Source organism: Lethenteron reissneri, chromosome 14 (assembly GCF_015708825.2).
Source record: "Lethenteron reissneri isolate LAM-NWPU_2019-01 chromosome 14, ASM1570882v1, whole genome shotgun sequence".
NCBI classification, from domain to species: domain Eukaryota; kingdom Metazoa; phylum Chordata; class Hyperoartia; order Petromyzontiformes; family Petromyzontidae; genus Lethenteron; species Lethenteron reissneri.
In genome coordinates this window covers 12661104-12674893 of record NC_083792.1, presented here as the reverse complement: position 1 = coordinate 12674893, position 13790 = coordinate 12661104, and the positions used below count along the sequence as shown (strand labels likewise).

Below are 13790 nucleotides of genomic sequence, written 5' to 3'. Positions count from 1 at the left end.
GGATACACGGGGGATGTGTGTATTTGTGTGTGAGCACACATCGGCTTCATGCGATGAAATGGGCAAAGCATGTGCGAGTGTTTTAATTGATCATTAATCCGTGTTATTGTCATATGTTTTACGAAATTCATAGCACAAACCTGAGATTTTAAATCAATCAAACCTCAGATAAACACAACTCTCCACGTACATAAACAAGTAAGCATCCGCTGCTGTTCGGTAACGCGGTCTAAAGAATCTCAACAGATTGTCACTTTTTGGTGAAATAAAAGGAAAATCAACCCACGCGCGTGAACCACCGCAGCAAGTTCACGCGAAGCCACTCCTGCACCGTGGAGGCGGTGTTGGAGATTTGACGCTTCCACGTTTCAAGCCTCAAAAGTCAAAATGTCATTCCCATTAAAATTAACGAGACAGCCGGTCTAACCACTCCTGATGGATGGCATGTTTTCATTTAAACCCTTGTAAGCCGCTGTAAAAGCCAATGGTGTGCACTGTGTATGACAGTGATCGGGTGGAGCGGTGGGGCAATGGTTAGCGCTCTAGCTATCTGCCCGGTTCATGGCGCTCAAATCATCAGTGGCGATTTCTATTGGATCCGGTTCAGCCACCCCTTCTCCCTTCCTCCCCCAAACCTCTTACCAACACCTGCACTCACCAGCGTGGTGAATTATGGTCAAGCAACCCCCATGACCAAAAGGCGTTGGGATAGGCCTTCAACTAGTCGTGCATTGAACGAGGACTGAAAGTCTAGTATAACGTTACTTTTGTAATAATAAAAAAGACAGATTATTGGTGTTGGCCATGAGCACGAATAATCAAACTCGGGTCACCAGGTTCGTAGCTCACCGCGACACTACCGCTAAACATAGTATATACACACACACACCGCTCTGTGCTCTAAATTCTATACTATACATTTCATGTAACATGCCCGCTGCCAATTAAACATCTTTGTTATGACTACCATGATAATACAGCACACGCGAGTGTGGCAAGTGTGTAACAAACTCCCCTTCTTGCCCCCCTATAGACAAAGGCACGTTAATAACGAGTCATTGTCCACAACGTCGGTATCGGATGGCAGGTGCATTTTCACACAATCGCTGTCTCCTCAGACATTCGATTGAATAATTGGGTATCAAGCTCGTGATGGAGATGCAAATGTGTGCATTGACGGCTCGGGGTGGGGAGAAAAAAGGTACTCATCTGATTTGATATTCATCGGCATGCTGACTCACACCGCAGCGTGCCCTATGACATGGCCACGACAAACTACCAAGGGCACGTGGTTGACCCGAGGAACGCCTCAATGAGTCCCAATACTTTTGCAGGAGGGTCCTGCAATGGGCTGTGGACCCGATTGCATCCATGAGTGGCAACGCTTTTCAGCGGATTTATTTCGGGTAAGGCCGATTGGCGTCCTGGCCAACACGGCTGAGCTTGTTGTTATGGGGATGGGCGGGTTTTGCAGGGGAATGATGCGTAAAACAAATTCAGTGAAATATTACATCAGAATGAGAATCTTTATTTATCCTGGATAAATCAGATGAGCTATTAAGCGCTTTTTAAAACAAATGTTCAGTCGGGGCAGGTCAGAAAGTTACAGCAACAGCGAATACAAAAACGACAGGACTGCAAAGTATAGGAAAAGTAAGCCTATCACTAAACATTATTGATTAAACTAAAACTGTAAACTATGTTTTATTTCACCAGGCAAAGCCCCCTGAGCGATTTGTTATTTTACAGAAGCGACCTGGCCACAAATGATAGCTCAACGAAGTTGCAAATAATGTTGGCAATGTATAGCAGCCAAATAATTGATTATAAACATAATCAATAATAATAATACATCATCAACAACCAGGACGACAGTATGCACAATGGCAACCCAGCAAGCCACAGCGCACATCAGTGGTGAGTGACATCCAAACCAATCGTGCTCGTGCCACCCTGCACCCAACCGGCACTGAGGAACAGCAGCAGCAGCAGCAGCACGGGGACGTTTTGCCAACCCCTAGACAACCTGCGGCTCCGTCGCCACATGCGGCCTCTTCAAGGTCCGTTTCGTGAGATGTTTTTCTGTAAAGTCGTGTAGAAGGGAAATAATAAAATAATAAAAATCTAACATAATAAAATACAATTCTCACGACGTTTCGGCCACAACGCAAGCAGCCGTCCTCAGGTGAAGAACAGGTCTGTCGGAACAGGTCTGTCTTTCCGACAGACCTGTTCTTCGCCTGAGGACGGCTGCTTGCGTTGTGGCCGAAACGTCGTGAGAATTGTATTTTATTATGTTTTATTTTTATTATTTTATTACTTCCCTTCTACGTGACTTTACCGAAAGAACCAAGAAGATGAATCCCTGCAGTCACGAAAGCTTTCAATCGAAATTTGACCACCGTTCTATTCTTTGTGTCTTTCGGTAAAGTCGCGTAGATGGTTCAAAGGAAATAACAAAAAAATAACAAACTCTGACGTTTCGATCGCAACACAACGACCGCTTGTGTTGCGATCGAAACGTCGTAGTTTTTTGTTATTTTCTGTCAACCTATCTACGTGACTTTACCGAAAGACCCAAAGAAAAGGAATTTCTGCAGTCATGAAAGCTTTAATTCAAGACCACCGTCTTGTATTCGCGTGCATTGTGGCTCATGAAATATTTAGGTTTTGTTTACCGAATTTCAAAAAAATAGAGGCTCTTCTTGTTATCTTGGTTTTGCCGACCCCTGCCCATGACTGGCACAGCAGCGGCGTATTGACACGGGGATGTATATTATGAAATATTTATCTCATAGCCACGTGTGGAAAATCACCAGCAATGACATCATCATTAGCAGGCGGCCTTCATGCATTTCATCTCACCTGGGCCACAGCGAGCGGCAGCGTCTCGCTGGGTGCCACCCTTCCCACGGGGCCGGACCGCCGCAGGGCATTACTTGACGCGGCGACCGGCTATTACATAAGCAGAGCCCCCCCCGTGTGTGGTGAACAACACGGCAATGCACACAGCGGGCCCTATGCTCAGTCAGCTGAGAGCACAACGCTTGGTCATTTCGGGCAACGATGCAGCTTCCATGCTAATTGGCGGTGTTGCGGTCATGTCCTTGCTCATGTCGCCCAGGTCCCAGAGGGCCGCGATGTTCCACGCCGCCACTGGTTATTGTGGCAGCGATGTTAACGGGCTTGCAGGTCAAAACCGTGTTACATAACAGTCGGGGTGTATGTTCTTTAGTTGTCATCATCATCGCCGTCGTCATCATGCCCGATGATGCTAAGAGTCTCAAAGGACCATCGCACGAAGAACATTTCATCCTGATTAATTCTCGTCAATTCTAAAGTTTTAAAAATACATATATAGTAACATACGGTGCCTGATGAATGCATATGACCAAGACTGACTGCTGTAAAGTCTAAGGGTGCTTGAGATGGGCGGGAAATGGGAAATGTAGCACAAATATAGTGGAGCTTTTTGCCGATAGCTAGACATTTGCAACATATTGAATGTTTTTACTCAAGGGGTTTGTTCAGCCTCTAGTTATATATTTGCTTTAAATGTTGCGTCTTGCACTTAAAACTAAACTATAAACAATTTTTATTATACCAGGTAAGGCCCACTGAGCTATCCAGCTCGTTTTCAGCAGCGACCTGGTCACTAATGACAGCTCAACGAAGTGGATTGTCATCATCACGTGGACATCTATAGCAGCCTGTTGATTCTAAACGTGGAGGGAAGACCCGGAGAAAAATCCACGCGACCACAGGGAGAACATTAAAACTCCAAATATACAGCAGCAGCAGGCGTCAGGGTTGGGATCGAACCCCCGACCTCCTGCACACCAGGCGAGGTAGTTAACATCTCTCTACTGCGGCACCTAGGTAACATAGTTAACGTCTCGCCACTCACTAAGTACGGTGCATGATCCCCATCAGTGTTGTTGAGACGCCTGTTGAGTATTTTGATAACAGGGTAGGCAGAAGGGAAATAATCAAATAATAAAAATACAACATAATAAAATAATTCGGAAAGACAGCGTCTCATTCAGACGCTGTTTTTCCGACGGACATGTTCTTCACCTGAGGACGGCTGCTTGCGTTGTTGCCGAAACGTCGTGAGAATTATTGTATTATGTTTTATTTTTATTATTTTATTATTTCCCTTCTACGTGACTTTACCGAAAGAACCAAGAAGATGAATCCCTGCAGTCACGAAAGCTTTAAATCGAAATGTAGGGTAGGCAGAGTCTAGTTTTGCCTCTCTCTCACAACCATACACCTAAATCTCAGCACAGATACCTTTGGCTCGCTGAAGAGCGCTAAGAAAACGAAACTTAACCAAATTTATTGTTGACCCATTGCTAACGGCTCTTCCGACGGCGGCAAAAAGACTTGTCGCCTTAAATATAATTCTTTACCTTTCACGCTGAATCTGTTTGTATTCCACTCTCGATGCATGCACGGGCATATTGTGTATCGTGTGTAATGACTCATGTCATAGTTGTCACATTGCGCGTGTCGTGAGTGTCATACAGAATGACTCACTCCGCACAAACATCGAGGAAAACAGGGGACTTGAAAATAAATCCTCCGTGCGTTCTGCGGACATTTGCCAGTTGCGTTCAGTATTTACGCGATCGAACCCAAAGCAAACCTCGATTATGGATGACATTGTTCGCGAAAGCATCCGTGTTAAACCGCGTTCAGTCACCTACGCATGTAAGCACATCACACGGAGCGTGTCACCGCGTCTCCCTTCATGTCTAATTTCATGATGAATTGTCGCTTACGGAAAGGGAGACGCAACGGCTCGTTACCTCTGGCTTACATTGCGACGTCGCTGGAGGTTGTAAGGCGAGCCGACCCTGCGTGCGCCTGCAATGCGGTGGGTCGGTGTTCGTACATTTGCGCGAGTACAGCGGCTAGCGGCGCTGTGCTTACGAAACCCCGGCTGCTTGAGTTAGATTCCCGCTCCCGCCCCACAATCGGTGGGGAATATTCTGTGTTTGGGTCGACTCAGCCCTAAGTGAGTAAGGGCGGCGGTGTGTAAACGTCAGCAGCGGGGAGGCAAAGGTGGCCGGGCGTGGTTCTGGCTACGCACCGCCTTGTGTGCCGTGGCGGTCTTCATCGGTGTTCACGAACAGCACTTGCCCCAACAGTCTGAAAGAGCGACTTTGTCTTTGTATGTCCAGTACTGTATATTGTCCACATGTATTCAAGCTGTGTCGCAAGCTTAGAAATGATCTGCCTAATACGTAGGAATAAATGCAATAGATAATTTGGTGTATGCAAACTCGCATGTTGGCTTATGCGCTGTTTTACATGCGTATTACTACTAATGCTCATGCACAATCTTGATTGAGTGAAAAGTGAACGCATTCGTCTTGAAATAGAAGCATTAGCCGACGTTTTGGGCAATGGGCCGACCTATTATATCTGTTTTTCATTTCAAGGCCGCAGTGTTATTGACGAATGTGTCAAGTTTTTATTTACGCTCCTGCACCACTGCCAATGTCGTATCACTAAAAAGCATTGTTCTGTTTGTCTGATGCATTCTCTCATCACGGCCTAGGTGGGCTGCAATGTTGACTTCTGGCACCAGTGCGTACAACTGTAACAAACACGAAACACACAAAAGATTAACATTTGGGCCTCAAAATACCATGAGCTGGAGGTGGATTAAATTCACCGATAGGACAGGGTCCGTCAAAGTATGTTAAATTGCTTCAAGTACATTATCACGGTAAAAAAGAATACACTCTTCTCATAATCATCAGTGGACTCAGAAATTGTCCTCGCCTGGAGTGAGTGCAGAGAGTGAGCACAGCCTGCCGCCGGTTATTTTGAGCGTAAACACATCTCTTTAGAGTTTAAACGATCCCCGTGAATCGAGTAAATCTATGAGTTGTATCTTCGCAATGGAGAAACAATGAAAGCGTGAAACCCAACTGAATTTAATCACAAGCTCAGTCTAAAGGCAAAGGTTGACGTTCATTGGATTTCGTTTTTTTGTGTGGAAATGACCCCCCGATGTCTCGATCACTGACAATGGGGAGAATCGTCGGGGCGACGTGATGCGGATGTTTCAGCAAGGGCACGAGTCTGGCCAATGCATCTTTTGTTTTCCTTAAAAAAAAACACCGATTTCAAAAGTGTGCCATTTGCACTTCGTAAATTTGCCAGAATTTAACTGAACAAAATTTTAAGGGCAAAAAAAAACCTCACAGCAATCATCACGAACACCCGCTTGATTGACCCATGGTGATGGCTAATTATTACCTTGATTATTCCTGCAGTGCTTTCAGAATAAATTTAAAAACTCCAGAAAAGCTAGCTCAGGATGTAATAAGTCAAGGGCCTTCTTTAATATTAACCGAACAAGCTGTGGCCGATGTGATGTGATAACCCAGCAGTGACAGAGGTCGCGGTATGAAACGAGCAGCCTGCCCCCCTCTGAGTGTGAGGCCTGCGTATGTTGCATCGCGTGCGCCCACCGCCGTGCGCTCGTGCCGCCAATTCGCCTGGTGGACGTCGCACTTTGTTCAACTTCACCCGAGGCGCGCGCGTGTTTGGCGCTCAGATTTTGAAGCGCAACACGAAATTGGTGCCACGCGTTCACGCCCCCGTGAATGTCAGATATCGGGGCGCCAGACTGGTCTGTCACTCCGCCACGCGCGCGCGCATGTACATTGACCTCTTTGCACGTGCCAATTGAGAGTGGCTATACACGGGTCTTCATTTTTGTTTTACTTTTGTGTTTATTTCACGAGTCAATCGAATGAAACGTGCGCGTCTATTCACAGTTGTTGATTCCCTTTGAAATGTGGCACCCACTAGCAACCCAGCTAATCACAGTTATTCCATCAAGTGCATTTTCCGCCCCTTTCCCTCCCTCGCGAAGAAGGCACTGCACGTGAGACGAATGTTCTCTTGGCGTGAAGGAGCGTCTTGTTCACGCAGCACGCGTCACTCTCGTAGTGCGTGTGTCACGCAGCACGTGTCGCACTCGTAGTGCGTGTGACACGCAGCACGTGTCACTCTCGTAATGCGTGCGTCACGCAGCACGTGTCACTCTCGTAGTGCGTGTGTCACGCAGCACGCGTCACACTCGTAATGCGTGCGTCACGCAGCACGTGTCACTCTCGTAGTGCGTGTGACACGCAGCACGTGTCACTCTCGTAATGCGTGCGTCACGCAGCACGTGTCACTCTCGTAGTGCGTGTGTCACGCAGCACGCGTCACACTCGTAATGCGTGCGTCACGCAGCACGTGTCACTCTCGTAGTGCGTGTGTCACGCAGCACGCGTCACTCTCGTAATGCGTGCGTCACGCAGCACGTGTCACTCTCGTAGTGCGTGTGTCACGCAGCACGCGTCACACTCGTAATGCGTGCGTCATGGGAACGTGTCACTCTGGTAGTGCGTGTCACATGGGCACGTGTCACTCTCGTAATGCGTGCGTCACGCAGCACGTGTCACTCTCGTAGTGCGTGTGACACGCAGCACGTGTCACACTCGTAGTGCGTGTGACACGCAGCACGTGTCACACTCGTAGTGCGTGTGACACGCAGCACGTGTCACTCTGGTAGTGCGTGTGACACGCAGCACGCGTCACACTCGTAATGCGTGCGTCATGGGAACGTGTCACTCTGGTAGTGCATGTGACATGGGCACGTGTTACACTTGTAATGCGTGTGTCATGGGAACGTGTCACTCTGGTAGTGCGTGTCACATGGGCACGTGTCACTCTCGTAGTGCGTGCGTCACGCAGCACGTGTCACTCTCGTAGTGCGTGTGACACGCAGCACGTGTCACTCTCGTAATGCGTGCGTCACGCAGCACGTGTCACTCTCGTAGTGCGTGTGACACGCAGCACGCGTCACACTCGTAGTGCGTGTGACACGCAGCACGTGTCACTCTCGTAATGCGTGCGTCACGCAGCACGTGTCATTCTCGTAGTGAGTGTGACACGCAGCACGCGTCACACTCGTAATGCGTGCGTCATGGGAACGTGTCACTCTGGTAGTGCGTGTGACATGGGCACGTGTTACACTCGTAATGCGTGTGTCATGGGAACGTGTCAAGGCGCTGATTGGTCGATTGTACTTGGCTGTCACGCTCACAACACCTGCGTAGATTCATGCGCGTGGGAAAAAAAAGATTTATAATTCGTGCAAATTATTGTGCTCATGTTGCTCGTGGGGTGAACAACTGAGACGGAAGGAACACGGGAAAAACACAAACGAGACGGACGGTGAAATCAGATCGTGAATCGTGGCGGTTCACATCGAACCGATGAGCACGGGTTCAATCATTGCGTCTCTCGCATCGAAATATCCCACGGCAATTATTAACAGCGCTGCGGCTTGCAACGTGCTGCCTGTGAAAGATGCGATGTAAAAATTGACGATGATGATTACGACGATGTGAACGATAATGACGATGACCACGTAGATGATGTTGGTCGTGTTTATAGTTAATGCGCGTGCAGGCCACAGTCGTGCGTGACGCAGTGGTGGTGCACGGCAGTGTGCGCGAGCAATTGCTAAGCAGAGACGGTCTGTGCGAGGACACACCAGGGCTCGGCATTACTCGGAGTGAATGTCTCTTCCCGTTCCTCACGCGCGCGATGCTGCTTAGAGCCCCGTGCTGCCCGCACGTCGCAAGAAGAGAAGAGACAACAGCGGGATTCCATCTCTTCGTGTCATAATTTCCCGCAATTTTTTTTTATTTCCAAACAAGATATACGATTATGCACACAGCCAAACACACGTCCACGTGTACGTCAGTGCATGCCTGTGTGTGTGTGTGCTAGGGGAGTGGTGGCGCAGCGGTTAGCGCGCTGCGCTACGAACCTCGCGCCACGAGTTCAATTCCCGCTCGCGGCGACCACCAGCGATGATTATCTGAACTGGTCCTGGGCCTCGCCTAGGTCGACTCAGCCTCAAATGAGTACATGGTGCACTGTGTAAACATCGCCGCTGGGGTCACAAAGGTGGTCGGGCGTGGTGCTGGCCACCCACCCCCTCGTGTGTCGTGCCCCAACAGTCTGTTGAAGGCTACAGGGGGGATCTTTGTCTTTGTTCAACAATACTATCGGTACAGGACCGGTGGTGGTGTGGTGGTTAAGCCACTGCAATAAAATCCAGGCCACCGACGTGCTTGATGTGTTTGTTTGCTGAACGTGGTCACACCGATGAGGAAGCCCGGCACAATTAAAATAATTCTCACTTATCACTGCCAAAGAGAAGCATGTTTTGGTGAACATTTGTTGGGGAGTGGTGGTGCAGTGGGTTAAAACAATGCCCAACGAACCAGGCAACGTGAGTTCGATTCCAGACCACAGCCAACGTTTGTGGCGAGCGATATCTGAATCATTTCCTGGGCCTCCCCTAGATAGACTCAGCCTTTAATTGCTCCCTTTTCAGTAAGCACTGGGGAAGATACAAAGGTGGCCGGGAGTGGTGCTGGCCCCCATCATCACCCCCATTCTGCGCCGTGTCAGCCTGACTGAATGGTGCTTGAGAACAGCCCTTGCTCCCACTGGGCTGTGTGTCTACACGGGGGGGTGGCGGGGGGGGAGATCTTTGTCTCTATCTGCTGCAGCATCTGGGCAGGCGGCTTCAGGCAGGGCACTGAGCCGGTCTCGGGGCTGTGATTTACGGCGGCGAGCTGCGTTGCCCGAGGCTGCGTGACGAGCAAGCCGCCGCACAATCGGACTCGGCACAGCCGCTCGCTCTCTCTCTAAACACGGCCCCCCCACCGCCCCCCCACGGCCCCCCCCCCCATCAGCGCCGAGTTCCTTCTGCCTCCAACCCCCCAGAGACCCACGTCTCGCCGGCTGGAAACACGACGCGTGTCGCTGTGCGTTCAGAGGTCCGTGGTCTCCTCCCGCGCCCTTCCAGACAAAAATCTCCGTTGCGTACAAGCAAAATCACCGCCACCACCCACTCAAGAAGCCCAGCCTGCGTGAAGCTGTGCTCAGGTGCAGGGTGCTTCACAAAATGTCGACACTTCTGCGAATTTGCGACGATACCACAAGAAATGTGCCTCCTCCGGGCTCTGGAGACCACCTGGAGAAGATTCCAGGCACGCGTTGACAACGATGGCGAGCAAGTGGAGACTGACTTTTTGAAACTATTAACATAATTTTTCGATTTAAAGCTTTCGTGACTGCAGGGATTCATCTTCTTGGTTCTTTCGGTAAAGTCACGTAGAAGGGAAATAAAAAAAAACATAATGAAATATATTATTTTATTATGTTTTATTTTTACTATTAACATCACATCTGTTATCACGTTACAGTGTAGTATTATTATTAATTCTTTTTCCATTAAAAACGATAGTCCCATGTAAACGTTAACATTTTTTTGGAGCACCCTGCATACGGGCGTTGGCTGCCACTGATGACGAGCGAGCGAGCGCGTGTCGCCCAGCCTCGGGGCGACTGTGCAGACACAAAGAGAAGGCGATTCGTGTTGGGTGGCGATGCTGCTGCGTTGGCAGCGGTGCACAGGCACTTCTAACAAAAGAGACTCAACAAACCCATCAGCAACGCTGCCTTGAAATAAAACAATATGTAACCGGCGACGTTTCAGGCAATAGCCCTTGCTGAGGAATGCGATGAAGAAGTGCCATTGCCTGAAATGCCGCCGATTTTATACTGAGTGTTCATGTTTCTTTTCTTTTAAGGCAGTGTGGTGTTGATGAGTGTAGGCCAATTAGTTTCAAAGACAATGCGAGCGAATAGAATCAGAACACGTTCGTTTGGTTAATGCAGTAACTTGAGTCCTTGAAAAAAGGTTTCTACTTGGTGTTTGAACATCTTAACACCTCCTGTTTAATTTCCAAAAAGGGTAAAACCGATTTTTTTGTCATACTTTGATGAATGTGTTGAGTTTGTTGTTAATAACGAGAAGCGATCGGACACCATACCTGGGGTGGAACACATCCTGCAGTGAATAGTATGCGCGTGAATAGTCATATAGAACATGTCATATGGTTGTAATTGTGGTGTGGGACAGTATTTGAGTATCATGCGGTGAATAGTATCATCGCACATGTCATCCGATGAATTGTGACGATTTGGAGTTGTGATTCGATTTTTTTTTTATTTTGTTTCACGTATTTGTCTCATTTTCACTCTCCTGTTATCGTTTCGAAATCGTGCACTCCACGCGCTTCACTTTCACACGAGAATATCATTTTACACAGATCGTGAAGGCAATACGCGATGACTGTCACTCGCAAAATTCGTTTCATGTACAGTGAGCACAACCATCGATTTGAATCGATGCGTTGACACTTGGCTCTGGAATAGGATGCACTCTCTGAATTATTCTTCGCCGCTTTGCATTCTGGCCAACAGGCCTGCAGGATGGCATTACAGTCGTATTCATGTCTGCTGCTCACTGAAACAGCATTGACATATAGATATTTACTGAAATGTATTTCCATTTCCTGCCTAATCCTTTTGGGGCTCCGTGATGAAGTGGTGACGTCCTCACCTACAACACTGTGCCTTCCCGACAGCCTAGACGGCTCGACTCACTGATGAGCCCGAACGAGCGTGAATTTCGTCTGTTTCCCAAGCTATAGGCTGCCAGTGGCCTTTATTAGGTCGAGCAGTATTTGTCAGTGGTGAACTTTACAATAATACGATAAATGTATATGTGCATATTGTGCATTTGCGATGCTTGCTTGAGCTTTGTCAACCCACGTTTTTATTTTAAGGTTGAGTCAACCTACACGAGGCCCAGAGAGAGAGACAGGCACGGAGAGGGACACAGCGAATGGGAGATACAGAGAGACACGGAGAGAGACAAACACAGACAGAGACAGGCAGAGAGACGACACAGAGAAAGAGGCAAACACAGAGAGACATGGAGAGTGATGAACAGTCATGGAAGGGCAGACACACACACACACAGAGATCATTCTGGGTGGTCCTAAAGAAGAGAAACCCTTGTTCACATGCACAAGTCACGGACACGTACACGCACACACACCGGAACCAAGCACCCTGACCATCGCATGGGAAATGTTTCACGTTGCGACGCGTGGATTTATCTAACGGGGTCCTGTCCTGTGGGGTGTGCCTCTACGACAGACCCTGAAGCACCCCAACCTGGTGAACATGCTGGAGGTGTTCCGCAGGAAGCGCCGGCTGCACCTCGTCTTCGAGTTCTGCGACCACACGGTGCTCAACGAGCTGCACCGCTACCCACACGGGTACGAGCGCAGACCCCGCTGCCCGCACTCCATTGCACCTCACATTGGCACGGCTGGCTACGTGCGGTTGCGAAAGCACTGACTGATTAAATGGCTTACCACGTGGACTTTTATAGCAGCCAAATGCTCGGAATGCGTTACGTCGATTTTAAATGTGGAGGGTAAAAACCGGAGGACCCTGATGGAAATCCACGCGACCACGGGAAGAGAAAACACGCAAACTCCAAATGTACAGGAGTCAGGGTCGGGATCGAACCCCTGACCTCCTGCATACAAGGCGAGGTAGTTAACATCTCGCCACCGCGGCACCCCAAACGTCAACAGACATGCATGCACCCTGCCTCAAGCTCGCTCGTCTCTCTCTCTCTCCATGCCAGCAGTCTCGTCCAGCGGGGTGAGTGCAGAAACCTTCAGGGGATGGGAGGGTGGGGGCAGGGCGGGGGGTTGGCGGACAGAGGTGCGTTGCAGCTGGATTCTGTGCAGGTTCAACTTCAAATGTGCTCGGGGAACGTCAATGCTACACTGGTGACGAAGCAGATGAATGCACATGTATGTAGATGTATGTTGAACTTCTTTCGGACCGCACATAGCCAACCGTGCTAATCGGAGGTGAATACCCATTTTATTTAAAAAAAATGCACGACACGTGCAAACGTAAATCCGCAAAGGGAGTTTCTTCATTAAAAACACGAAGAGCGATATTCGTGGGAGATATTGCGAGTACGAGCGATATAGTGACACACACACATGAACGGTTACAGACGTACCCGTGCGCACCACCTCTGGAGCCAATGTGTGAGCAGGCGTTGCTGGCTCGGGTAATTTCTAATCTTTGGGAATTTATATTTTTTCGAGAATTATCTGCGTAACATGACGATGCATACCGTTGCCCTTGTCCGAATTGTTTACATGCCCAATTGAAACATGAACATTGGGACAATTGCAGACAGCCTTCGTCTAATTTTAAGAGGCGGTATTTTAATACAAAAAAAGGTCAATTTCCCCACAGAAAAATGCCTTGTAGAGTTGCACGGAGGCAATGTCTTGTCGGTGGTGATCAGCAATTGCCATCATGTACGAAATAACGCAAAACAACCCTGGTCTTCTCTCTTTATGAAAAGCACAACATGGTTTTTGTGTAAGCAACAACAGCAGTAGCAGCAGCAGCAGAGGCAATGCATTTGCTTGATGAGCGTGGCACTCGCAGTGCGTGCGTCACGCAGCGGTGCCCACGAGGCCACGGCGAGCCGGTCTCAGCGCCATCAAAACAAATCTGTATGAGTATGTAGAAATATTTAATTAATATTGTTATTATTACACCTCATCCCCAATCATTTGCAAAATCAATTTTTGTCGATGCACACACACACGCACACCTGCACCCACCTGCGCCCACCGATGCGCACACGCTGCCTTGTTGCTACGGAGGGATACGTGCGGCTTGTGGTGGAGGGGTTTTGTGTCGGGTTAAATATGCTTTTAGCACTCACAGCATTCAACGGTCGCGGGGTTTTCTTTATCGCCGGGAGCTGAATAAGTGCAGAAGCCTCACGAGAGACGACA

General features: G+C 48.7%; 1 protein-coding gene across 1 annotated transcript in view; it reads left to right on the top strand.

The window, feature by feature from the left end:
* CDKL4 (cyclin dependent kinase like 4) overlaps window positions 1-13790 on the top strand; it is a 43491-nt gene that overhangs the window by 2552 nt on the left and 27149 nt on the right. The window contains exon 2 of the mRNA XM_061551578.1: window positions 12106-12227. Within this exon, the coding sequence (XP_061407562.1) occupies window positions 12106-12227 (122 nt within the window). The remainder of the gene's footprint in view (window positions 1-12105; window positions 12228-13790) is intronic.